Source organism: Ambystoma mexicanum, chromosome 5p (genome assembly GCF_040938575.1).
Source record: "Ambystoma mexicanum isolate Mex_15411 chromosome 5p, UKY_AmexF1_1, whole genome shotgun sequence".
Taxonomy (NCBI): Eukaryota; Metazoa; Chordata; class Amphibia; order Caudata; family Ambystomatidae; genus Ambystoma; species Ambystoma mexicanum.
This window is the reverse complement of record NC_090930.1, coordinates 251,675,668-251,702,631: the sequence shown is the minus strand read 5'-3', so window position 1 is coordinate 251,702,631 and position 26,964 is coordinate 251,675,668. Positions and strand designations below refer to the sequence as shown.

At 47.5% G+C, this 26,964-nt stretch overlaps 1 protein-coding gene across 2 annotated transcripts in view; it reads right to left on the bottom strand.

The window, feature by feature from the left end:
• The window catches only part of THOC2 (THO complex subunit 2), a 2,257,836-nt gene that overhangs the window by 740,004 nt on the left and 1,490,868 nt on the right, over positions 1–26,964 (bottom strand). For both annotated transcript variants that reach the window (XM_069612670.1, XM_069612671.1), the window contains exon 25: positions 22,349–22,506. In XM_069612670.1, coding sequence (XP_069468771.1) covers positions 22,349–22,506 — 158 coding nt within the window. The remainder of the gene's footprint in view (positions 1–22,348; positions 22,507–26,964) is intronic.

Sequence of the window (26,964 nt, the reverse complement as noted above, 5' to 3'; positions counted from 1 at the left end):
AATTTAGCCACCTCAATAGGAACATGCACTCTAGGGCTGTAAAACGGGCATGGGGAGCCACCTTCTGAACCATAATAGTTGTCCACTTGATCCTGTCAAAGATCCCACTCGCGACAAGGGCGCAGCTCCCTGCTGAGGGAGTCACCAACAGTGTTTTTGACTACCGCCAGGTTAAAAGGAATGGGAAACATCCCCTGAGTGATGGCCCAGTGCCACAAGTCCTGCGCCACTCTGGAGAGCACCGGAGATCTGGTGCCCGCCTGCTTCCGGATGTAAAACATTGTGGTGGTATTGTCCGTTAAGACCCTCACCAATGACGGACGGAAGAAATGACTTCAGGGCCCAAAACACTGGCCGTAGTTCCAGGACGTTGATGTGTAGCGTCTTCTCTTCCGGCAGCCACATCCCTCTGGCGTGGAGATGTCTGGTGTGAGCTCCCCAGCCTTCCAGGGAAGCATCCATTGTGACTGTCTCCTTGTACCGGGGTGGGGGCTCTTGAAGTTGGTGCCCCCGGTGATGTTGGAGCGCACGCCCCACCACCTTATCACTTGACGGAACTCGTTGAGCAGGATCCTATCCTTGAAATTTCCAGACACCTGGATATAACAGGCGTCCAGCAATTCCTAGAGCGGTGGCCTCCGCAACCTGCAGAACCGGTTCAGGTAGATACATAACATCATGCCGAGCAGCAACTTGATTGTCCTCACTGTGGCGATCTTCAGTGCTTGCGTGAACAGCCATTGAACCTTGCCCAAAATGCCTGTTATCCTCTCCCCCAAGGGAGCCGACAGACATGATACCTTGTTGAGCCTTGATCCCAGGAACAATGCATCCTGCGATGGAGTTTAGAAGGACTTTGCATAGGTCACCCAGATCCGTCAGCAGCCGGACGGTCCTCCCTGTGTGAGCGACGGCAATGTCCCTTGACTTGGCCAGGATGTGCCAGTTGTTGAGGTATAGGTACACGTGAATTCCCTGTAGTTGCAGATGGACCGCCACCGGAACCAGGCATTTCGTAAAGACTCTGGGCACTGACTTCAGTCCGAAGGGGAGAGCTTTCAACTGGTAGTGCTTCCCTTGCACAAGCAAGCGCAGGAACTTGCAATGTTTTACATGGGGACGTGGATGTACGCGTCCTCTAGATCCAACGACGACAGGAAGTCTCCCTCCTCCAGTTGGCCGAGCACGTGCTGCAACGTGACCATCCTGAATTTCTGGGACTTTATGTACTTTTTGAGTCGTCCTAGCTCGAGAATGGGCCTCCAGCCTCCTTTCTTACCAGAAAGTATCTCGTGTAAACTCCAGAGCCCCGGAGTCGCTTCGGACCCAGCTCTATTGCCCCTTTTTCAACATGGCCCGAACCTCCAGCAACAACTGAGGGATGTGGTGTTCCTGCCGGGCCAACAGTTGTATTTGCTGACACTTTCTTTGTGTCTGTGGGTGAGAGTGTCCAGCACCCATGGATCAGTGGAGATGTTTTCCCACACGCTGACGAAGTTCACCGGCGACCACCTCCAAAGGCCTATGAAGGATCCCTGTACACTTCCTGGGTCGTGGAACGGGAGGGTTGGCGGTAAGAGGACGATCCACTGCTGAAACTCTTCAAAGATCTGCCCGACTTCCCTCCTGAGGACAAAAGGACAGATGGTGCGGTTGCAGCATGCCCAGGGTACGGTCCGTCTCTGTGTCGGTCTTGATGGCATGAAGAGATTCGACAGCCTTGCCAAAAAGATAGTCTCCGAATGGCATGTCCAAGACCCTTGTCTGAAGTTGGTGTCATTCAGCCAGCCACAGCGATAGAGGCAAACCCTGTTTCCCATCTGGCGGAATCCTTTGTCCGCAATGTCCAGGGCCACGGTGATAGCTTGGGTCCTACGCCACCTCGCCTTCCTGAAGGATCTCCATTGCTTCGACCCGCTTGTCCTCGGGGAGGAAATCCAGGATCGGAGCCATCTTGTACCATAGCCCCCCGGTCGTACCTGGCCAGGATTGCTAAAGCGTTGGCCGCCTTGACCGTTGTCGCCACTGAGTAGATGACCTTCCTACCCACGGCGTCAAATTTCTTCCCCTCGCCATCCGGGGGTGGGCAGAGGTTAAGGACGACTGGTTGGATGACGACTTCCGAGCAGCCGCCGAGACCACAGAGTCCGGTGATGGCTGTAATCGCAGACATTTGGGTGCACACTCCTGCACTGGTATTTCTTTTCTAGACGGTCTTCGCCGGGGCTGAGGCAGGGTTCTTCAGCAGTGCCAGATCCTCATTCCAGACGTTGTCCAGGAATGGCACTGACAGAATGGTCTTCCTTTTTGCCCCCTGGTGCTGATACAGGAAGCCCTTCTTTTCCGGGGTGAGCTGGAAAAGTTTTGACGCACGGACGATCATGGAGTGGAAGCAGCCCACTTCTTCCGGCGGATAAGCCCTTGGGGGTGGAGAGATTCCGCTGTCATCTGTCATTGCCGTATCTGTCCCCGTATCCCGAGGGGGAGGGAAGTGACGGCTGGAGTGGCTGTGTAGGGTGCCTCTTCCTTTTCTTCAGCGCTGGTGGCCCCAGTGTCAACTGGGTCGTCACCGGTGGTGCCATTGGCAGTGCCGTCAGCATCCTCTTCTGAATCTCTGACACCAATGTGTCGAGAGAATATAATGCAACAGATCTGAGAGGTGCTTGGGGAGTAGGGACGCTGGGCCAAGTGCCTATGTCGTCGCCCCCTCAGACGTCGTCATCAGTCATCTGGAGATTGAGGCTGATGCAGACGAACACGGCCTGTCCGTTGTGGGAACCGCTTGGCCTCGTCTTGGGCACCCACGGATGGAGCGCCCTCAAAGGACTTGGAAGCCCGCTTTGGCTGGCTGGATTCAGCTGCAGCATGCTCCTGTGGACCACACGGGGTAGAGGCCCTAAATTTGAGCCACGCCACCAGTCTGACGTGACAGATTCTTCATCGTGCGTTTGGTAAAGCAACGACAATCTCGCAATCTTCTTCCTTGTGCGTCAGGTGAAGACAAATGCCCTGGAAATGCTTGTCGTCCGTGAAAACATTCTGCAAACAGCAGCTGGTGCAGAGCTTGAAGAGGGAAGTCTTGTCGTTCTTCTCCGACATGATCTGGCACGGTGTAGGCCTGATGGGCTGCTGTAAACATCCAAGAACAAACACTCGACAATTCCGCCCTTGAAGGGGATTAAAGATGCCGAAAAACAGATCCTCATTTATCGGAAAAAACGATGGAGCACACTGGCTCGATTTAACAAAAAGTATGTTTTCCTAGCCAAAAAAGTGTGAAAAACGCAGAAAGCTCTAAGAGCGAAAACACAAGGACTCCCAAAACTTGAACATGCGGTAAAAATCTGAAGATGACTGCCAGAGGAGGGGCTTAGGGAGAGGGCAGTCATTGGCTGGGGGCAATTACCCAGAGCTCAGTTATTGGTTTATAGGAGAAAGACAGTTTATAAATGAAAATGAAACTTTCTTTTACCAAGGATTCCCAGCCTGACGACAGGAAATATTCATGAGCATGTGAATCCATGCCAGTCCCCATGCTGGAGAACTGCTTCTTTCCCAGGAACCTTCTACTCACCGTGCGGAAGGAAGGGAGGGCGCATGTGAATCTAATCAGATACAAGCCTCAGAAATACGATTACACGTATCCCTTCTGAGGCGTGTGGATCTGCTTAGAATCACATACTTTGGATAGATTAGCAAGCAGTACTAGTAGAAGGAGGTGGGTTATTTGAATGTAGCACTGCAAAGAGATGTTTCAGCACCGCTTGTCCCACTGTCCCTAGAATGTGTTTCCAGACAGTTATGTTGGGTGTGGGTGTGTACTGAAGTGTCCAACCTTGCAAATGGCATCTAGAGGCACATTTGCTATGAAGGCTAAAGTTGCCCCAGTGCCTCGAGTTGAGTCTGCTTTAGGCTTAAAAAGCAATTTTCTCCTCGCCAGAAAGTAAAACAGTTGGATGCAGTTGACAATCCATTTAGAAATCGCTGCTTTAGAGATAGGGTTCCCTTCTCTTCCAGCAGCTACAGATGCAAAGAAACGATCTGTCTTCCTGATCGACTGTTTTTTTAAATGTAGAATATGACGGCACTACATACATCCAGTGTATGTAGACTTCTTTCTGTTGCATTTGTTGGGTTCTGGAAAAACAAAGGAAGCTCTATAGTTTAATTGACATGGAATTTTGATATAAGAGAAGCGAGGATATGTGCGTTGCACCACCTTGTCTTTGTGTATAACTACAAAGGGGTTTTGTACTGACAGAGGCTGTAGTTCGCTAACCTTTCAGCTACCAGGAAGGCCGTTTTGTATGCAAGATGTTTAAGGGCTGGCCTTGTGCATAGGCACAAAGGGTTCCCATGGGTCTTGGGAGTACGACATTGATGTCCCAGTTGGGAGTGGGATTAGAGATCGAAGGGTACCGTTTTTTGACGCCCTACATGAAAGCCTTAACTGTGGGCACCTGTTAGGCAACGTTTGCATGCAGTACCCTTTGGGACCACTACACACAACTAGGACTACAGGTGTAAGCAAAACCAACCTTTGGTATAAGTCTGTACTACACAGTTTTAGTAGCATTGCTCAGCAGCCAGGCTTATCTCAAGAGGGGAATGTGAGCTGTAATGATGTTACACAGAGGTCTACAATCACAAGTTTTCAAATAGACCCTTACACTCAAGGTTTCTTGGTAAAACACTTAGTAATTTATTACACAGTCCGTTATAAAACATTGACTAGAAGGAGGCAATCTATATCACACAAAAATATACTTCAGTACTTTACAGGGTACGGGTCTGAGGCATCTAAACTACTTTGAAGGAGGAACATGGCATTCAGAGTACTTTGAAGAACAAAAAGGCATAGGTTAATAAAAAGAATATTATAGTTACTCTTAGACAGTACAAATAGTTCGAGTTCACCAGAGGCTCCAATTCAATGCAATAGGCTAGGCCAAAGTCAATGGGATAAAGTCTTGTATAGGATTAAGCAGTTCTGGTAGTCCAACTGAAAAGTCTTTGCCAAAGTTCTCAAAAGTAATCCCTAAAAGAAGATTCATATGTTGGGTCGCATGCTGACTAGGCCTGCAAGTTGCAAAATTTCCAAGCACTTTCACAGTGAGAGGTAAATTCTCTCGGTGGGGTTTTCACAGTACCTTACAATGAAGAAAAAGATGCAGCTAAAGACTTCTGTTCCTGGCAGTTCCTGCAGATCTCGCTGTTCCTGAGCCTCAGTCGTGGGGACAAGAGAGGACGTCGGGGGGACTCCTGCACTGCACTGGGACTGGTCACAAAGTGGCAACTGGCAAATTCCAGTAGCAGTAGTAAAGCACACAAACTGGTGTCCCTCTCCCTGGTTATTCGGTTTCCTGCAGCACTCTGAGGAAAATACAACCAGCTACGAGAATGGTATCCAGGTGGCTTACGGTTCGAGTTGATTGGTCCCACAAACTCAAAAGGGAGAAGCCGTCCTTGCAGGGCTTCTCTGTCGAGATGAAATTGGAGATTCAGACCTGCAGCAGGGCTTCAACGGGCAAACCAAAGGTCCAGGAGTTGCCGCAGCCGCCCTCTTCAAGCTCGTCTTCGGATCTTTCGTTCTAGTGGTCGACTCTGCCTTCCAAGCCAAGAGATTCGCCTTTTATCCAGTGTCCTCCAATTCATTCCAGCCTAGCTGCCACACACCCAGCTGGGTGTCTGTCCTTGCCGGACAGCCAGCCAACCAATCACGTCAGAGTGCATTTGGGTCTACTAGGAGACTAAGCACAGGGAGTTTCAGGAACCTCACTTACTTCCTGCCCACCCCAGACACTCGGGCACCAGAGGCAGTCTTCAGTCCTGAAGCCCGCCAAAGAAAGGAACAAAGGGACCAAACCAGGTTTGGCGCGCAGAGACAAACTCTAGAAGGACCTTTCCAAAATGAAATGGCAAAAAAAGAAGACCAGGACGTGTTTAAACAAAGGGGGCTCAGACAGCATCTTGAAAAATATGGCTCCCGCGATTTAACGCTAACAGTGTTCGCGGTCGGGAAAAATCATGGTAGTTTGTTGTAAAACCCCTACCACCAGTCATTTTGAGAGGAAAGGGTAGCATTTGACTGATAAATGAGTTTCTAGAAACAGGGGATACTAGGTAACCCCTCCAGCACGCTATAGTAAGATAGAGTCTGATGGGTCTAGGAATTTGAGAAGACTAGTAAAGTCAATTTCACTTTACTTTCTCTGGGAAACAGTAGTTTACCCCATAGAAGGTATTTAAACCTTTGGAAAGCCTGGAAAAGATTCCCTGTGTCACTGCACTGAAAGTGTTGTGTGACACATGAAAAGATGATGTCTATGAAGTTGTCTAAAACTCCATAATCAAAGAAAACAAGAGTAAAACACATTCATAATCCATGAGAGAGTGGGAAAAATGGCTCTCACTCTCCCCAGGTGAAGCAAATCAAGTCCTCAAAATCCAGCAACGTTTCTGGGGGTCTCTAAGGTGAAGTGAATTAGCACATTTATGACAATTCTTCCTAACAGCACCTTCCACCACAACATTTTATTCTGAAACATGGTGTAAGCAGAGACACACTAGGCATACTTTGAGTTAAAGATTAATCCTGAGTCAAGTAGGTAGAGCAGGTAGTTGATTATATTGGTCGTTTAACAGTCGGTTGGATTGAGAGACTGTTTTCTGCAACATAACACAAAGTGTTTCCATTTGTTAAAATAGCAGGGCCTTGTGTAAGGCTTGCATTCATCCTCGAGTATTTCCATGCACCTTTTGTCTAGGTTAAGGTGACCAAATTCTATGACCTCAGGAGCCAAACTGCTAACTTCAGAATCTGAGGGCATGGGTGCAGTATTGTTCCCTGATCCTGGGTCAACAGGTTGTCCGTGCAGTGAAACACGTGTATGGGGTTGCTGGTGGTACTCTCGTTCAGGTTGGAATTGCCATTGCATTTCGGTGCTGGACTGCCCCTGGGCAGGACAAAGACTGATATGCAAATGGATATTTCCCATCTGTGAAAGGCACAGTGAGTAAAAGCAGTGGCTGCGAACTCTCAAGTGGTTAATAACCACTGAACAGGTTATCAAGTCTGTTCTTTCGAGAGAGGGGCGCCCGCTACCTTTGCAAAACTGTCCGTGCAGGGTAGTTTCATGGGAAGACAAAGGGACATCATTTGTAGGTGTTAGAACCAGGTCTGGCAGGCTCACATTGGAGCGATCAGTCAGTTTTACTTGTGGACTATTTTAACACGAGCTGGTGTTGTGTGGGTGGGTTAGCATATGCAAATTTCCCTGACCAGTTCATCAGAAGTGCATTCCCCCTGGATCCTTTCTGGGGAAACCTGTATGTGTAATCTTGGCATTGCGCATTTTCCAGGGTCGCAAAAAGGTCCATCTCCTGGAAATCCTAGTTTGAGAAGACGTTGTCTAGCAAGTCTGTGTTTAGTTGCCATACGTGCTCTGAGGGTAGCATTGTACTCCTGCATAGTATGTCTGCCAGGGAATGGAGTTCCCCTGGAACACGTTGAGCCCTAGGAACATGTGATGCAGTGTCCACAGTCAGATGATTTGGGCTAGTTTGTACAGCCCGGAGAATGTGTACGCCCTTGTTTGTTTACATAAAACATGGCTGTGGTACTGTTTGTGAGAACTTGCACTGTTTTGTGAGCTAGCTTAGTCCTGAAGGCTTGAAGTGCTTCGAGAATTGCTATTAGTTTCAGAAGGTTGATGTGCTTCGTGGTTAGCGCCTGTGTCCACAGGCTGTGAGCGCCCCACATAGTCAGACTCGTCTGCTGTGAGAGTGGCCTGGATCGCAAGTGTGTGGCTGTCCCTTTAGCAGATTGTTTCTGTTACACCACTGTAGCGATTAAACCAGAGGTTGCCAAACCACCACTAGATCGTGCCACAACCTGCTCGCTTGTGACCATTGTTTCGCTAGCCACTCTTGCAATAGACGCACGCGCAACCTGGCTTGAGGCACTAAGTAGATGCAGGAAGCCATCATTCCCAGCAGGCGCATTGCCTTCCGTAGTATCACCTAATGACCGGCTAAGTACTGAGGTGTTTCAAACAGCATATTTTGGACCCTCTCTTCGGAGGAGTAGACTAGTCGAAGTCAGTTTTGATTAGTGCCCCCAGAAATTGCTTTACTTGGTTGGTCACTAGACTGGACTTCTTTTTGTTTATGGAGAAGCCCATTGGAACCGCAGATTGATTGTTTGCTGCGGGTTTTGAAGGTATCTCTGGGGAGAGTCATCCCATAATTAGCCAGTCGTCTATGTGAGGGTACACCAGAACGGACTGAATTCGCAAATGGGCGGTCACCAATGCTAGGACTTTTATGAATACCCTGGGGGCTGATGCAATGCCGAATGGTAGCACTTTGAATTGGTAGTGCTTGCAACCCAATTTGAATCTGAGGTACTTTTTGTGCACTGGCAACAATGAAAAATGGTATGCATCTTTCATGTCCAAAGTGCCATGTAATTCCCTAGCGTTATTGTGAATTTTTGGAGTGTGACATAAGTATTTGCAGGGTGTAGGTCCAGCACTGGGTGTATTGTTAGATCTTTCTTTGGAACAAGAAAGTACATTTAATAAATACCTTGATTGTGTCCCATGAAGGGCAGCAGCTCGATGGATCCTTTCTGCAGTAGGATTTCAATCTCCTACTTGAGGATGTTGAGGTGTTCGGAGGGGTTACCAGACATTTGGTCGAAAAAAAAGGTAGACAGGACAAATGGTAGAATTTTTTTTTTTGTATTTTCACTTTTTATTGGAGGGGGGACCCCTCCCACCCCCTTTTTTTCCCCTAAACGAAAACCTAAAATATATATATATATAAATAAAAAACAAAATGCGACCAAATGGTGTCGACCATTTGTCCTGGCGACCTTTTTTTTCGAACAAATGTCCGGACACCGTTCGGAGGACATTCGTCCTACACGCAGTGGATGGTGGCGAGGTGTTCGGAGGAACTCCACCAAATATCCTTTGGCCACTGTATCGAGAACCCAGCGGTCTGACTTTATTCCCTCCCATTGATGGGCGAAGAGTGTTGTGCGACCCCTGACTGGGGACGCATGTGAGGGACCGTGAATCGGTCAGTCATTTGGAGGCAGGGACTGCTGCGCTCCAAGAGGCTGCAGCTCTGCCTTGTCACTTTGCAAGGAAAAACCCACGCTGCTGGTACCGATCGAACATGTGGACTGCAAGAGGAGGCACCAGGCGTGCTTGGCCTGGTTTTCCTGAGCCTTGCACCAAAAGGTTTGGCATGTGTTGAATGCGCCCCTTGAGACGAAGGGCTTCTTGGAAATCTGAACAAGGGATCTTAAGATTTCATGCTCCTCCTTTGCTGTCTCCAGCTGGTTGCCGACAGCTTTGCCAAAGAGGAGAACCTCCTTAATGGGCATATTAATCTGGGCCACCTGTGTATCTTGCTTAAACCCCGAATCTCTAAGCCCGGAATGACTTTTTAGGAGGGTTCCCTCTGCAGTGACCATTCCTGAGGTGTTTTGGGAGGCCCGTTTACCCTCTGTGGCGATTTTAAGAAGGTGGGAGCGAGCTGGTTCCAGTATTGAGTCCAGATGTTGTAAAACCTCATCCACTGGTTGCTGCTGTAGCGGACAAGCAAGGTGGAGTGGTTTGCTATTCTAGTAAAGTATGCAGTAGAAGTTATGATCCGCTTACCTAGCGTGTATAGTCTTTTGCACTCCTTGTTGGGAGGTGCCTGGGAGGTTGAGTGTGGAACACCAGCTCTCTCTCTGGAAGCGGTCACCACCAGAGAATCTGGCTTGACTTGACCCCAACTGTAGAGGGGATCTGAAGGAGAGGGCATGAAAGATTTTTCCACACGTGGGTTAACTGCCCTAGTGAGAGAGGGGGAAGACTGGAACAGAGATTTTTTTCTTGATAGACTCCAGGAGTGGTATAGCCTGGCTAACAGTTTTTTTTTCTCATTGAGAATATCTTCAATGAAGTCGGTCCCTGCAGGACTGAATTACTCTGAGTCTATGCCAAAATGGTGAGCAGACTTTTTCAGCAGCACATTGTAAAGAGGTTGGTCTGCAATAGGAGAGGAGGGACCGCCCTTAACTATGGAGGGGACAACAGCGTCAACAAACATTAGGTCTGGGTCGCCCTGGTCGTGAAAATAGTCATCCCCACCATCTTGGCCGAAATCACCTTGAATCTCAACCCCACATGCCCTGGTCAGCGTGTGTGGACTGCATGTCCCCATAAAGAGATCCTTGTGAGGGCTCCCTGGGTGGCTGGGGTATTTATGTTTTATTTTTAATTTATTATGCGCTTAATACCAGAGTGGTTTCTAAGCAAGGGATCGGGATTCGAACCTGCGTTGCGCCGAGTTTCCTTGCTTCAAAGACAAACGTGTTGCCCCTGAGCTATCCTTCCTCGCCGGATAGTGAGAGAGGGTGTCGCCAACACCGGAGGTGGTATAGGAGGCTACTCAGCAGGACTTTAATGAGTGCCCTCAAACTGTGATTGGGTCCCAGGTGTAGCAGACAAGATGGATCTTGGTGCCTCCAGTGTGACCATCTTGGCCACAGGAGGTGCTTCTACCAGGCATTTGGCTCCAAGGTGCTTTTTGTTGAGGGCGCAAGACAGAGGGTGAGGATTCATCTTCATATTATCCAAATGCCTGTTGGATAATATGGTCACGTGGAAGGCAGTGGTTGCAAACTATGTTTGTCGACGACCCACACAAATTTTCTGTTGCACTTGGCATAGAACTAAAAGGGGTGCGCTCCATAGTGGAAGGCAGGCACAGAGGCAGCAGGACAAAGTTTGTAGGGGCAGGGAATAGGGGTATGCATTCTTTAATAAGGATCAGGCCCCCCCTTTCCCTACTGGTTAGGCCGAAGGCCGGTGTAGGCCGAAGACCATCATTGGAACAGAAGAACAAGTTACTTACCAACTGTAAAATTCATTCGATTGGATGTTCCTCCCATGTATTCCTCATCTTAGATAGTCGTATCTTCAGCTTTGCTGCTTCCTGCTTCGGAATTATTTTTTTCCACCACGGGGCGCTGTGCTCGAGGTTGCAGTGTCAATCTCCTGCGAGGGCTGCCATCGAGCGTCTACGTCATCTGCAGTATAAAGGGCTCGAGACGCGCCATTTGGCTTCAGTTCTGTTTTTTCGATATACCCAGATGAGTAGTTGACCAGGCGTTCTTTAGACCTCAAGCTCAAGGAATTCGAAGTGCAATTGACAAACTGTAAGGCGGGATAGGCTGGGAGGGTTGATGAGGAATACGTGGGAACAATATCCAATCGAAAGAATGTTACAGTTGGTAAGTTACTTGTTATTCAAATGGATTATTTTTATTATTATTATTGTGTCCTCCCACATAGTCCTCAGCTTAGATAGACTGCCAAAGCAGTATATAAAAATGGAGGTAGGAGTACTAGTCAGTTTAAATTATGGATTGTATGAAAGATGGCTTTGGCAAAAAGGCCTCCTTGTGATGATGTTGAATCTAGAGAATAGTGCTTCACAAAAGTGTGCAGAGAGGACTAGGTGGCTGCTGCACAAATGTCTTGCACCGAGACTCCCCTCTGAAGGGCCGTTGAAGTTGCCATGGCTCTGGTTGAATGAGCCCTTAGCACGTTTGGAGGATATTTTCCCGATAATCAATAGCATTCAGTAATTGCTAGAATTATCCATCTGGACAACGTCTGTTTGGTTACTGCTAGTCCTAATTTGTGTCCAGTATATACGACAAAAAGTTGATCACTTTGCCTAAATTTATCTGGTGATGTAGAAACAAAGCCCTTTTAGGGTCCAATCTGTGTAGTGTTTCTTCCTCTTTACTTGCATGAGGAGGAGGATAGAAGGAGGTAAAGTGATTTTTTGTGACCGTCAAACAATATTTTTGGCAAAAAAGAGGGGACTTTTAGAGTAACCTTGTCCTTATGAAAAATGGTGTGAGGAGGCTTACAAGAGAGCGCCTGCAAGTCACCCTGCGGGCTGATGTAATTGCCACAAGAAGTATTGTGATTAAAGTAAGGAGCCTTAGCGGACACGAGTGGAAGGGCTCAAATGGAATACATAGAAGGAATTTTTAAACTAAATTTAAATCCCAGACCGGTACCTGAAAAGGGGTTGGAGGGTACACATTTGTGAGCCCTTTCAGGAACTGAATAACCAAGGGCATTTTGAAGACAGACACCACTTCTGAAGAGCTCTTAAAAATAGATATCGCTGCCAAGAATCCCTTAACCCCTTAATCATGCCAACTGGGAGCACCAAATTGGCCAAGTATAAAAGGAAATAAAGCACCATAGGAGTATTACATAGGAATGGATCCACATTCTTGTCCTTGCAAAAGTTACTGAATGTGTTCCAACGACACTGGTACAAGGACTTTGTTGCTGGCCTTCTGGCTGAAAGCAAAATCTCCATTAAGTCGTTCGGGAGGTCCCAATCCTTACATCTCAGCCTCTCAGAAACCATGCGTGAAGGCTGAGGGTCTTGACCTCTGGGTGGAAAATCCAGCCTTCCTCTTGCGAGAGGCGATGCTCTCTTTGTGGAAGACGTATTGGAGGGCAGATGCAGATGTCCAGAAGGTCTGGGTACCACGTTCCCCGGGCCCAATCAGGATCATGGTTTTCCAGAACTTTCTCAACCTCCCGATTACGAGAGGAATCACGGGGACTGGAGGAAAAGAATACAGAAGTGGAAATTCCCAGTCCACCACAAATGCGTCCCCTAGAGCTCCTCTTGGAGGAAATTCACTTAAGCAATACTGACCGCAATTCTGGTTGACACTGGACGCGAACAGATACACTTGAGGGGTTTCCCAAAGGGTGAAGATCTCTTGAAGGACTTCCTGAGCTATCTATCACTCGTTGGACTCTGTGCTGCCTGCTCAGAGCGTCCGCCACTGTGTTCTTCGCCCCATCTAGGTGAACTGCCGTCAGAGAGTCCTTCTTGTATTGCCAAGAACCAGAGCTGCATTGCCTCTCTGCATAGTGGTAGTGACCCTACCCCACCTCTCTTGTTGAGGTAGTACATGGCCACTGTGTTGTCCGTCATTATCAGGACATTCTTTCCCCGTACATAGGGCAGACAGGCCTTCAGCACTAGTCTGATCGCCCTCAGCTCCAAAAGGTTGATGTGTAGTTTGGACTACGATGGAGACCAACGACCGCTGATTGAAAGATCGTTGGTGTGGGCTCACCACCTCGTGAGTGAGGTGTCCGTCACTACCATTATCTCCGGCCATGGTTGCCAAAAAGGTTCTCCCTTGAGAATATTGTCCTTGCAAGTCCACCATAGTAGATCTTGAGACACTCTGGTTGGAACCTGAAAAGATCTGACATATTCCCCGAAAATTGGGATCACTGAGCCCCGAGGGCCCATTGAAGGGACCTCATTCTCAATCTGGCCTCTGGCACCAGAAAAATGCAGGATGCCATGATGCTGGGCCACCTCAGAAAGTCAGTTACAATCAGCAGAATAGGATGAGCTCTCTCCTCGGGAGGCGAGGCTTTGCCTGAGGAAGTATCCAGGACTGTTCCAATAAATTGGAGTCTTTGGAATGGTATCATATTTGACTTCTTGTAATTGAGGGAGAAGCACAGTCTGTGGAAGAAGTGCAGGTCATGGTCAGATGTTCCTGGGCTTATTCCGGTGCACTTGCCCTAATTAACCAGTCATCCAGGTAAGGGTAGACATGAATCCCCTTCTCCTGAGACTCGCTGCCACTACAGCCATCAGCTTGCTGAAAACCCTCAGGCGGAGGTCAGCCCGAATGGCAGAACTGGAAACTGATCGTGAGAACCGCCAATCGCGAACCTCAGGTACTTTCTGTGCTTGAGATAGATCGGCACATAAAAATAAGCATCCTGAAGGTTCAATGATACTAACCAGTCTTGGAGTTGGAGAGCTTGAAACATCTGAGAAAGGGTTACCATCTTGAATTCGTCCTTTCTGAGGAACTTGTTCAAGTGTTTTAAGTCCAAGATGGGTCTCAATCCTCTGTCCTTTTTTGGGATCAGCAAGTAAGGGGAGTAACAACCCTTGTTCCTCTCCGCTACAGGTACATGGTCTATTGCACCTTTCTCTAGCAGGGTTAAAATCTCCTGCACAAGGAGCGGGTCTGGAATTTTAACAGAATTGGCTCCTGGTGGATGATCCCGAGGCCTTTGTTGAAAAGGAAGGCAGTAACTCTAGGCTACTGTCTCCAGTGACCAAACATCTGAAGTAATGCCCCGCTATTCATTCAGCTGCTGAGAGATCCTGCCTCCCACGGGGGGGTTTGTGGGTGAAGGCCTCAGAGTGGCTTTGCAGCGGCTGCAGTAGTGGCCGAGGGGACAGTTGCTGCTGCTGGGACCGATCTAGCAGTTTTCCTCTTCCACCACAAGGACATTTTCTTTGTTGTCCTTTTTGACTGGCCTGTCCCTTCCCCTCTCACAGATGAGGAGTAGAATCGAAAAGGACTCCACCTCCAGGAAGGTGAGCCTAAGTAGGAGTTTTGTTGAGGTTGTCTTATAGAGACGTTCAGTGACTGAGCAGCCGCTTTTGAGGTCTGCAGTTTTTCTAGACTTTCGTCCGACTTGCTGCCAAACAACCTCAAGTCGTCAAATGGCATACTGAGCAGCCTGGCCAGCACATCTGGTGCAAAACCCGACTTTCTCAGCAACGCAAATCTAGCACTGTGCTAGGCGCCGTGGACCTGCTTATGCTGTCAGCAGTGTCCAGTCCTGATTGGAGGCATTCCCCCATAGCCACTTATCCATCTGTCACAATTGCGAGGAAACCTTTACATTCCTCGCCCTCAGGAATGTGTTCAGCTGCTGCCATCATACAATCCCACAGGGTGTATATGAATCTTGCAAGGGTGCAAGTCACATCTGTCGATTTTAGGGCCATGCTATCCGAATAAAAGATCTTTCGGGACCAGGCATCCATTTTTTTATCGTCCCTATCTGGGGGGATTGAAGGATAAGCCAAATGCCTAGTGCATGTGGCCGCCTGGACCACTAAGCTCTCAGGCGACGGATGTCTTGATAAATATTCTGGATCAGACGAGGAAGGCCTGAATTTCCCTACACAATTTTTATTCACAGCTGGTCCTGAATCTGGGGTTTCCCGTGTGGTCATAAGCCTTTTCCGCAGTGCTGTGTGAAAGGGAAGGACAGGGTCCTTTTGTGGGCCTTCACTGAGGAAGTCCGTCATGTCATTCTGCTCGTAACTAGGGGAATTTATGTTCCATCCCATAAATTCTATCACCCTATTCAAAAAGGTTCTATATCTCGAGTCTGCATGATCAGCAGGGTCGGCTCTGTCAAAATCCACTTCAGGAGAAGTATCCAGCCCATTGGCAGTTTGCAGGCATTCATCAGACATCTTAGAAAAAGGATCTATTAATTCCTCAGGGACATCTCTTGTTCCAAATTTTACCTGAGCAGGGGAAACGTCCTCTTCAGAGGATGGCTCCCCATAAATGGAAGCCATAGATTTGAAATAATCTTGCCTCGGCTCAGGATGGAACATTTTATCCGATGATGTAATGGGTATAGATCTCGGCTTCGACAAAGGGGTCGATTTGGGAGCCGGAATGAACGTTGGCCTCGACAAAGGCGTCTGTCATCGACGCAGACTTCGACACTGTCGAAGGAGTCTTCAACATAAGCGTTGTCGAGTAAGTGGACGATGCTACCTTCGATGTCGGCATCAAGTAAGCCTTCGATAGTGGCATCGAGGAGACCTTCGACACTGACTTCGATGGCGGATGAACACTTGGCACCATTTTGTCAGGCGTTACCCCCGATTTATGCACAGGTAGGCTTATTTTGCTTTTTTTTGAAAAATAAGGTGTCAGAGAAATTTCTTCAGACGACACCCTCAACGAATTTTCACCGATCGACTCCACAATCTTGTTTTCCTCAACTTGCGTCAGGATTTACCACTTGACTCCCCCAAGTCTGACTTTCTACTCGAAGAAGACTTCGAGGATTCCTCCCCCACCGCCAGATTACCTCATTGCTCCTTAAGAGCTTTGTTGGTCATTGCCTGACAGGAACTGCATTCGTCGACCGATGGTCCAGATCGAAGCACCAAAGGCAATTTCGATGGGGGAACATCTTCCCACATTTCTGACACTTTTTAAAGCCAGTCTTTGGTGTGGAAGTATTTGATGAGGAAGAGTTTGAAGAACTGAAGCGCTGTTTTCGTGACACAAAGCGAAAGCTAACGGAAAAACAGAACTGAAGCCAACGGGCGCGGTTTGAGCCCTTTTTATTGCGGATGACGTTGATGCTCAACAGCAGCCCTCGAGAGACATTGACACCGCGAACACAAGCACAGCGCCCCCTGGTGGAAAAAATGTAAAATGTTTCTGAAGCAGGAAGCAGCAAAGCTGAAGATACGAATATCTCAGATGAGGAATACGTGGGAGGACACAATCCATTCGAACGTCTGTTTCGGAAGCCATGATCAGCCGTAGAGACACCCTGGGGATCAGCCATCGGATTAGTGCGTTGAACGCAAATGACAAGAGGTTTGAATGATTTAAACTCTTAAAGTAGCTCACAGCTACAGAATCTGCAAAAAATAAATAATTTGAGCGATCTCGACGCATGAGGGATCATGGGTACAGGGTACGTCACACTAGAGATAGTATTACAGTCACGCGCGGTCGATGTCCTTTTTCGAATTTCGAACACCTTCATGTGCAGTATTCAACTTCCACTACATGTCGGTCTACGCAAAGCATGATATATATGATTATATATTGGTTACTTATAACGCTCTTAATGCCCAGAGGTTTCTAAGCGCGGAACCGGGGATTGAACCAGTGTTGCTGCGTGTTGTCTTGCAAGGCCAGTACGTCGCCCCCTCCCCCCCCGAGCTATCCTTCCGAGACCCTGCGATTCTAAGCAGATCCACAAGCATCAGATATATACATCAGGGGGGGTGCTTTGCACAGTGACCTTAGATCCACTCTTCTTCCCCAAGCATCCTGATACTGAGGGACTGCAGAGACAAGGTGTACTAGCTTTCCACCAAGTGGGGCAGGAAGGGAGGGCAATGAGGAAACTGTGGAAGGAACACCTATCAGAAAGAATATTAGAGCTAGCCAAGTAATTTGATCTTCTAATGGATGGATTCCTCCAACGGATTCCTCATCATTGATATACACCCACAGAAGTACATGGATCTGGAGAAGGAAAGAGATCAAGGACACCACCTAAACCAGAAACCTCTGCCAAAACGAGCATCCTAACCAGACCGAGAATACAAGCAGTAATGTTTAGAAAACATATTTAAAGACGCCCACGTAGCCAACTGGCAAATATCCAGAACAGGGACTCTACATTGCAGAGTGAGCTGGCAGGCAGACCTCTGGTGGAATGTGCCATGAGACGCTCAGGCAGATACTTACCAACCAGATTGTAGCATTCTGCAATGGAGGATGAGCCACCTTAACAGGATCCATTTGGTCACAGCCCTGCCAGCACGGGAACTAGCATAACCAATGAAACCTGGTCATCCTTCCTGGCCTCTCTCATGTGAGATGTAACTGATGGCCCGCAGAGGGGACTGTTAGGCAGAAACCTGTGCAGTTCCCTTTGGGAACACTGCAAAAGATTTAGGACTACAGGTGTTAGCAGTAAACCCACTTGGTAGCAGTCTGTACCACCCAGGTTTACCTGGTAGCTGTGGCTGAGCAGTCAGACTTCCCTCAAGAAGAGTTAGGCAGTATGCAAAGTATACACAATAGGCACTCAGACACAATAGCACAAGCAAACACTGACCAGAGCTTTGGTATCAAAGTATATAATGATTTATTTAAAAACACACTGTTTGAAACACTCCAGGACTCTTATTTGTAAAACACTCTAAGCACAGTTACTATTATAATATATATAACCCTTACTCCTTATCAGACAAGTCTTAGTTAACACCACTTATTTCCAGACAGAGGTGAGCGCTTAACTATAGATGGCACTCCAATAAGTTCATGAAAAAAGGAGGGAAAAAGACAGAATATGTGAAGATACACCACTCTAAGATTTAGGAACACTTTTAGGAAGGCAGAAGAGCAAAAGTCAGTGGTGAGCCAAAGTCCATAGGCTGGGCCCACTCTTTGAGAGAGCAGAGCACAAATGCGCCCAGGATCACACAGTTACACTAGGTTTTGCAAGTCTTGCAGAGAGTTCGAAAAGAGTTTAGAGAGGCTCAGAAAAGTTTAGCCAGGGTGTCCCAGGCTAACCCAGGTTCGAAAGCCGGGGGCTAAATCTACCCCGTACAGTCGGTGGCAAGGGAAGCCAGGCGAGGCACAGTACCTTAAGTGGGAAGGATCCTCCAGCGGTGGCAGTTGTTCCTGGCAGCGGGTGCAAGTCTCGGCGACGTCCAGAGGAAGAGAAGATCTCGACTTGGAGGAAAGATGAAGGTTGTTAGACTGCCAGGGAAGAGACCAGCCGTGGAGTTTTCCAGTTAAAGGTATTACCCTTTATTTCGCTATCGTGGTATTCCGGTTGCCGGGGTGCTTGGCACAGGCAAGGCGGCCACGAGATGCGTCGGGAAGGCAAAAAGAAGGTGAAACTGGTTATCCCCGCCAGTCAAAGGAAGACGACTCTCCGGTGGGAGATCTCCTCTGTCGTTGGGAAAAGTGGTGAGACGGTTCCGCAGGGCTCCGCCGGTGGTGTCGTCGTAGCAGGTCGGCTCAGATTCTCCCTCGTCAGATTCTTAGGTCCTGTGGCGACTTCTGAAGTTCCAGTCCCCAAAGCCCTGCTTCTATGCAGAAAACCCCCATTCACTCAGCTTAGCTGTCACTCAAACATGCTAAGTGGTGAGCCGGCCGGCTCACCACTTGGGCCAATCAGGACGGAGTGCGACTTGAGTTGCCTAGGCAACTCAGTCCAGGGTGCCTAAATCCCCCCTCCACCTCTCCTAATTACCCCAGACAGAGTGGCACCACTTTGGAGGACTTCTGTGGAGAAGCCTGCCAAAAAAAGTGAACAAAGGGCTCGACTTGGGTTGGAGTCACAGAAGAGAACACAAACGCCATTTTAGAACTGAGTTTTGGCAAAAAAATACCAACCGGAGAATTAATAATAATTAAATAAACCGGCGGTATGTTCGAGGCTATCGTAATTAAATAAAGATAGTAGCCTCAAACAATGGGAAAATCCCATAGAGAAATATTTGCGGTTGAATATAAAAAGTAGTAACCACTGCCACCAGCCAAAACTCGATCAGGGGGGACGGAGACGTGCCCCCTCGACTAACAGACCCCGGGGCAATACGTCCACAATATGATGGTTTGTACTGGTTCTGGTCAGAATTCATGACTAGTAAAGTCAATGGTGACTTCACATGCCCTGGGGGACAGTAGTCCGTCCCAGGGTATGGAGTCTATACTGGGGGGGTCACTATGACACCCCTGTGTTACTGCACTGAGGGTGCTGTGTAACATCACAAAAACACATGAAGCCCTATGGAGTAAAAGACCCCATAGCCCATTAAACACATCTAGAGTCAAAGGAATACACTCAGATCATGTCCAAGAGTGAGGGTAAAAGAGTCTCACTCTTGGCAGGAGAAAAAAAAAAATAAACCCCAAAAATCCAGCAAAGCTGCTGCGGGAAATTCAGCCTAAACAGAGAATTCTCCCTAACAGGGACCAGCCAATGGAACCCTACCACTGGTTTGGAAGGATGAGGCAGATGAAGGAAGACAGGAGGATGGATCTTTTGAGAGAGATGGAAATCAGCGACTAACTTTGGGAGCAATGATAGTCTCACACTCAACTTCGCTATCTCATTGGAAAACACCAACCAGGGAGGTTTAAGTGACGACTGGAGCTCAATCACCAGTCTACCGGAGGTAATCGTACCAGGACGATCAACTTAAGTTAAGTAAATTGTAAAGAATTAGAATGGAGATGCCCAAATGGATCGCCCATAATAAATGTTACCAATACATTTGAATCCCATACCGGAACAAACTGGTGCAAGGGAAATTGCATAGACCCTGCAGAAAGTGCTGGACTGTGGAGATCATGATGAAAAAAAGAGCCCTATTGTAGCGTCCTCTTGAAAACCAAAATGGCAGCATGATATCCCTCTGCAGTATAAATCTGCAGGCCAACCAGGGCCGGAGAAAGCAGAAAATACAGAACAGAATATTTGTAACCGGTAAAAAGAATCGAGCTCCCTCACCTGGCACCAAGTTGAAAATGAACGCAACCTATAGGCATAAATGGATTTGGTGGTGGGTCTCCGAGTAGAGAGGAACACATCCAGAAAGTGCTAGAACCAATCTCACTCCTTATACCTCAACCTTTCAGGTACCATGCATTAAGGTGCAAGGCTGTTGAGGTTAGAAGCAGGATTCAACCCAAGTTTTTTCACATAATCTTCTATGGGAAACCCTTTTTGTTGGGTTTATTTTGACTCCTTGCCCGATTTCTCTGGAGGGAAGGAAAGACTTCTGCTTTACTTTCCTTGTTTTATGGCTAATTCTTTTGTGGAAACTGATCAGTACTTAAGGATATCATACAATATGTTTCCATTTCTTGTATAGTTACAATTGCATACATCACCCTAAAGGGAGTTGTGGTTAGTATACTTAGCACCCTTTTATCTTTTTCTGTAGTGGCATTTTAGTTACATTTAGAATGTGCTAGAGATGGGCTGGCAGCAGCAGACAATTTTCTACCATGTTATTCTGCTTTTTAATCATGCGCCATTACATTTACCACACATGGAAATCTTTCCCGGTGAAAGCTACTGCCTTACCGGGCAAAGAGGCAAGTCTGTGTGTGAGACCAGATGTGGGAGCTGGAACTGTGTGGTCCCAGTACACATCCTGGTGCCTGAATTTGTTGCTGGTAAGATGTTGTGGGAAGTGGCTATCCAAGATTGGATAGCCACTGCCAGTTTGAATGGTGCAAATCCTTACCATTGGTGGACCACAGGGAGCTTCCAGCCCAGATTTTCAATAAAAGGAGGACTCCTGCATATATTCGAGGGGTTATCGTTGGGGCCAGGACCCCTATGAAGAGCAAGCGGCTGAGGACCCAAGGGCGACTACTGAAGCTGACCATCCCCAACTACAGTGAAGTCCGGCTAACGCCCTAATCCTCTGCCTGATCTTATGAAGAGCCTGGTCGGTGCATTACCCACTGGACCAGTTGGAACAACTGTTCTCTACCACTGATCAGGAATCCGAGCCTTCGGAAGTGCCCCTCCACTATCCGAAGCACTAGCCACCACTCTCCTGGGCTATCTCACTTCAGAAGTCAGTGTTCCATGTGTACGGGTGGAACATGGGAGATCTTCAACTTGTTTATCATCATACTGGTTTCTGAATTTTCAGTCTTTCTTGCATCAACAGAAGCTGTGCTGGGCCTGTCCTTTATTGGTCCATTGAAGATTGCATGAGCCAAAATTAATGAGACAGAGGAGTTAGCTCTTCCGGGTCAGATATTCATCCAGGATGTTTGGAAAACAGCCTTGTGACGCGTATAGCAGCTACTTAAAATGACATGGGTAGTTTATAGGGTAAGGCAGTCATGCACTCCAGTCAGCCTAACTGTTAATCATTGTTGACATCGCTAACAATGGCTAATCATCGCCAAGTGGGCCAACTGGGACGTCTGTCAAAAGAGGAGAAGCGTGCATTAACAAAAAGCAGTTGCCATGATCATTTTAGGATTCAAACTAAAATATATTGGACAAACCAGACTAAGGAAGGCATTTTGCTTAAAACAGAAACCATAGTCAACAAACTGTATGCAAAATGAAACTGCACACATTTACCATTTGAGACAGCACAATAAACTTTGCCTGAACAAGAGTTTCTTTAGTTAGTATCCTTCACAATTCAAACATGTGGCATTCTTTTCACATAGAGCATCATTATCAAACATCTCAAACATACAACAAAAACAGTCAACTAGACTGTATACTAATTTCTTCATACATTTAATGATTCGAGGAATATCTTAATTGGGTCAATGTTAACGCATATATGTGTCAACTCTTAATGTAAAAATAATTGTAAGATGACACTTTTAGAAAAGTAGCATCTTAAAGTGTATTCTAATAAAATGTAACATATTATGCTCATTATACCCATCTCGCTAAACAACTGAAAGGTTTAAAAATGCTGTAGATAAACACTTGGAGTAAAAGAACATGATAATATGTCAAACGTTTTGCATTTGATGGAGTGGGAACCAAATTCAGATATGTCTGGGGGAATTGCATATTTTAGAGTCATAGAAATATCAGCAAAGACAATGACTGTCTCTTTTACAGATTTAGAATAATCAGCGATATTCTGCATTTTTCATATAAACATGCAAGTCAAGCAACATATGACTTACTCTATCATAACAAAGAAGTGTGGAAAAATTTGTTGTTTTCTGTTGATGTACCAGTTCAACAAATCGAGCACAGTATACTGCATCAATGGCTGAAAAAATACAGCGTGGAAAAATGCACAGTTGTAGAAATTTTGTGATCGTCTCATTTTTCGTAGATCCTATTAGTGAAACAGATGACAAACCACACAAATACAAAGTTATTCAAATGGATGTAAAATAATAAAATGCCCATTCATATCAACATGCAACACATTAAAGATAAGTCAGTAACATCATAAGGTTAAATTGGAACCTCAAAGGAAGAAAAATACACATGTAACCATACCTTTTACGATTAGCAGATTACTGATTTGCTTAGTACTTGTGGGCAAAAATCAAAAGGGGAAATTACTTTACGGAATCTTCTTTCTATGGATTCTACTCCCAGAGATTCCTCTTCTGTAAGATATTCCATCCAGCTTTGCTGCTTTGGAATTTTTTTTTTTTTACAGGGGGCGTCGTGGACCTCACCTCGGCGGTCGATTAGTCTTGATGGGCACTCGATCGCCGGCTCCGCAAGAGACGTTGGGCATCATTTATATATACTCCGTCACTACGCCCCACACCTCAGTTTCCCTCTGTTTTTCCCGAGCCCATCACACTGCATAGGAAAACTGAGATAACAATGGGCTAATAAACTCACAAAAACAAATGAATAACCATAAACCTCCGAAGGCTGCAGAATTTGAGATATACACCAACTAAGTGTCTGAAAAGATTTTTGGGGGGAAATCATGGGGTAGGATGGACAGAAAAACAGACACTAAGGGCCATCAGCAAGTCATTGTTAATGAGCAGATGCGCACCAACCACTGACTTTCTGTGGAGATGGACGGGAGGGCAGATGAGCAATCAGCAGGAGAAGAATCCAGAGAAAGAACATTACGGTAAGTAATTTCCCCTTCAATGGATTGCTTTTCTCCCGCACATTCCCCATCTAATACTAGCCCCCAAAGCAGTAGATGAAGGAAGCAGGCAGAAAGTTAGACTAAGATTTTTCAACACTACCCTGCCAAAACACGCATCAGCTATGAGGGCCACATCTAAACTAGAGTGCTTAGCAAATGTATGAAGGGACGACCATGTTGTTGCACCTCAAATATCCCTAACAGGGACTCCCCTTTGTAATGCGGTTGATGCCAAGACACCCCCCGCCCCCCAGTCCAATGCACCCTGATGCCAGCCGGTAATTCCTTTCTGGCAGACTGGTAACATTCGGCTATACAGAAGATGATCCAGAGGGGCAAAGTTTGTTTTGTTATAGCAAAGCCTGTACGGGCTAAAGAAACGTCCACGAAGAGCTGGTCAGCTCTTCTGAACTTGGATATCCTTGCAATGTAGTAACTTAGGGATCTTTTGGGATCTAGGTGATGAAAAAGCTCCTTCTTAGAAGGATGCAGGGGAAGATGAGAGACTGGGACGTCAAACGATTACGATTGGTGGAAGTCAGACAACTTTGGGAAGGAAGCTAGGTCTCACACCGAGCAAGACTTTCTCCCGAAAACAATCGGAGCAAGGGTGGTTTGCAACATAAAGCCTGCAGTTCGCTCACCCGCCTTGCGGATGTAATGCCACCAGAAAGGCTGTTTTCAATAAGAGGAGTCTTAAAGAACAAGTGTGCATAGGCTCAAAGGGAGCTGCCATTAAATATGTTAATACCAGATTAAGGTCCCAATCTAGGACAACAAAGGAAGTTAGTGGAAACTTATTTACAAGGCCATTCAGGAATTGTCTCCTCACCGGCATTGCAAAATATGAACCTTGATCTGGAGATCTCTCAAACACAGACAAGGCTGCCATATCCTTTGACTGTGGGGACTTGAAGGCCTGCTGAGGCCAGTGACAGAAGGAACTCAATTACTGTAGTGGTGGGGCAAGAGATAGGGTCAATCTCACGTTCCTTGCACCACAAGAGAAGACATCTTCTAGGACTTCCTGGCACCCTTCCCACTCGTGTGACACTGTGCTCTTCCGGCTCAGAGCATCAGCCAAACTGCTCTCTGTACCCACCAGATGACCTGCAGAGACTGAGATATGGTTCTCTAAGTCACAACCCACAACTGCATCACCTCTTTGCAGAAGTGACAGGAGTGCACGCCACCTTGCTTTTTCGGGTAGTGCATGGCTACCGTGTTGTCAGTTAGAAAAAGGTCCTAAGAAGGATCGCAAAAATTGTATTTTACTCCTTTACACAAGTAAACTATAGGAGTAGATCTAGGAAGGTAATTGATACCGCACAAATAAGAGACTCAAAACCATGCAAGACTGATGCATGTTGAAAACACTAGGGCGGGACACCCCTTATACTACTGTCCGTTAGAAGTAGGACATGCTTCCCCTTGAGAGATGGGGCAAAGGCCCTCTGGGCTAACCTGAGGGCCTGCAACTGGAGCCTGTTGATGTGCCACATGGCTTCCCGTCACTGACCAAAGGCCGTACACCTACAAGTCCTCGCAGTGAGCACCCCAACCCTTCAGAGACGTATCAGTGACCACTCAGGCCTGAGGCCAAAGAGGCCAGAAGGGTGTCCCTGCCATGAGATTGCTGTGGATCTCTCACCATCCAAGGTCCCAGACCACTTGCTTGGACACAAGAGTATCCGTGTGCGCTCCCATGTACTGAGATCACTGGTCCCTTAGGAACCACTGGAGGGATCTCTGGCCTTTGACACCAGATAAATACAGGATGCATTGAGACCTAAGAGGCAGGAGGAACAAAGCTGCAGATAAAGTGGCGTGGTTCCAGAACCAATGTGACATCTGTGCTATGTTGTTGGCTATCTTCTCAGGAGGGAAAGCCTTCCCTACCCGAGTGTTTAGGGACTGCTCCGATGAACTGGAGCTCTTGGACTGGCGTCATATGAGACTTCAAGTTCATGGAGAAGCCCAGCCTGTGCAGTAGAAGGTAGGTGTCCGCTAGATGAGGCAAGACTTTCCCCGCTGACTTCCCTCGAATCAGCCAGTTGTGCAGGTATGGAAATACGTGGACCTCTGATCTTCTGAGGTGAGCCGCGACTACCGCCATGAGCTTGGTGAAGAACCTTGGGGCGGTGGTCAGACCAGAGTGAAGCATTTTGAGGTCCAGAATGGGACATATACCTCTTCCTTTCTTGGGAACCAGGAAATACCAACCCAATCCTCTCTGCTGGGGAGGTACCTCTTCCACGGCACCCTTCAACAACAGGGCTCCCAGCTCTTCCTGCAGCTTGTGTCCTAGTTGGATTAGAGGCGGTGAGGGTCTGTCTGGTGGTTGTCTGAAGCAGGGTAGACAATAACCCCACCGAATGAGCTGCAGGGCCCAGGCATCAGAAGTAATTTCCTGCTACTGGAGCCAGTGCTCCGTCAACCATCCACCAACCGGTACGTTGTGGGAGGGGAAATCAAAGCGGATTAGGAAGCTGGGTTGCCCCTACCACTGACGCTGCTTGTTGGCCTTTAGAAGCCCACTAGCCCCTTCCGGAGCACAAGAAAGGATTCGGCCCTTGCCTGGCCGGAGGGATCTGTGCTCTCCTACCATAAGGAGCATACTGCCTGTAGCCCCTTGCCCTAGAGGTGAAGCTGAAGGCCTAAAGATTTACCAGTGATTTTGGATTCCTTAAATTCTATCTAGGAGGAGAACCAGTTGAGGACAGATTCTTAAAGGCCAAACGAAGAGAGAATTAAGGAGAAGAGGGTGGTCAACAGTATCAAAAGCAGCAGAGAGGTAAAGGAGGATAAGAATAGAGGAGTACTAAGAGTAGCATGCAGAAAGGAGAGAGTTGAGAACAGAGATGAGAGCAGTTTCAGTGGAGTGTTGAGGGCGGAAACCGGATTGGGTAGGGGGGGGGAGAGAATGGCTGGAGATGAAGGTAGAGAGTTGAGAATAGACAATAAGTTTGAGAAGTTTAGAAAGGAAGGTTAGGAGGGAGATGGGGCAATAATTGGATGCAAGGTGGGGGATTAGCAGAAGGTTTTTTGAGAATGGGGATGATAGTCGCATGCTTAAAAGCAGTAGGAAAGGTGGATGGCGAGAGGGTATGAGGAGGGGGTAGAATTTAGGAATGAGGGCGGTAGAAATGGGGTTGAGGGAGCAGCAGTAGGATGAGTTTAAGATAGGAGGTGAAGCCTGCGCAAGTAAAGGGCGTGTTTCATTTGTACCTGCTGTTGGCTGCTGCTGCTTGGCTGCAACATAGACCCTGATTTTGCCAGAACCCACCGAAAAGGATTGACTATATTGGTTCTTTTTCCGCTCCTAATTTATCTAAGACTTAAGGTGGTTGCAACTCTCAATCTGCTGCGCTGCGGCTGTGCTGTATGCTCACACCTCCACTCCTAGAGACGGGGCAAGCCCCCACAATACAGGACTGGAACGCTTCACATCTCAGCACGAGTTACGCTGTGGAAGTCGCTCTCCCCCCTGCGGCAGGCATCCTGCTCCGGCACTCACTGTCGACCCACTCTCGCTGCTGGGCCCCCTCCAGCGTTGACATCAGGGACTGCGGGCACCTTGCCTTTGACCTGACCATTATCGCACCTACTTATTGCTGAACTATCTAAACAGATACCAGGGAGCTCCTGCACTCCACTCCTAGACTGGAA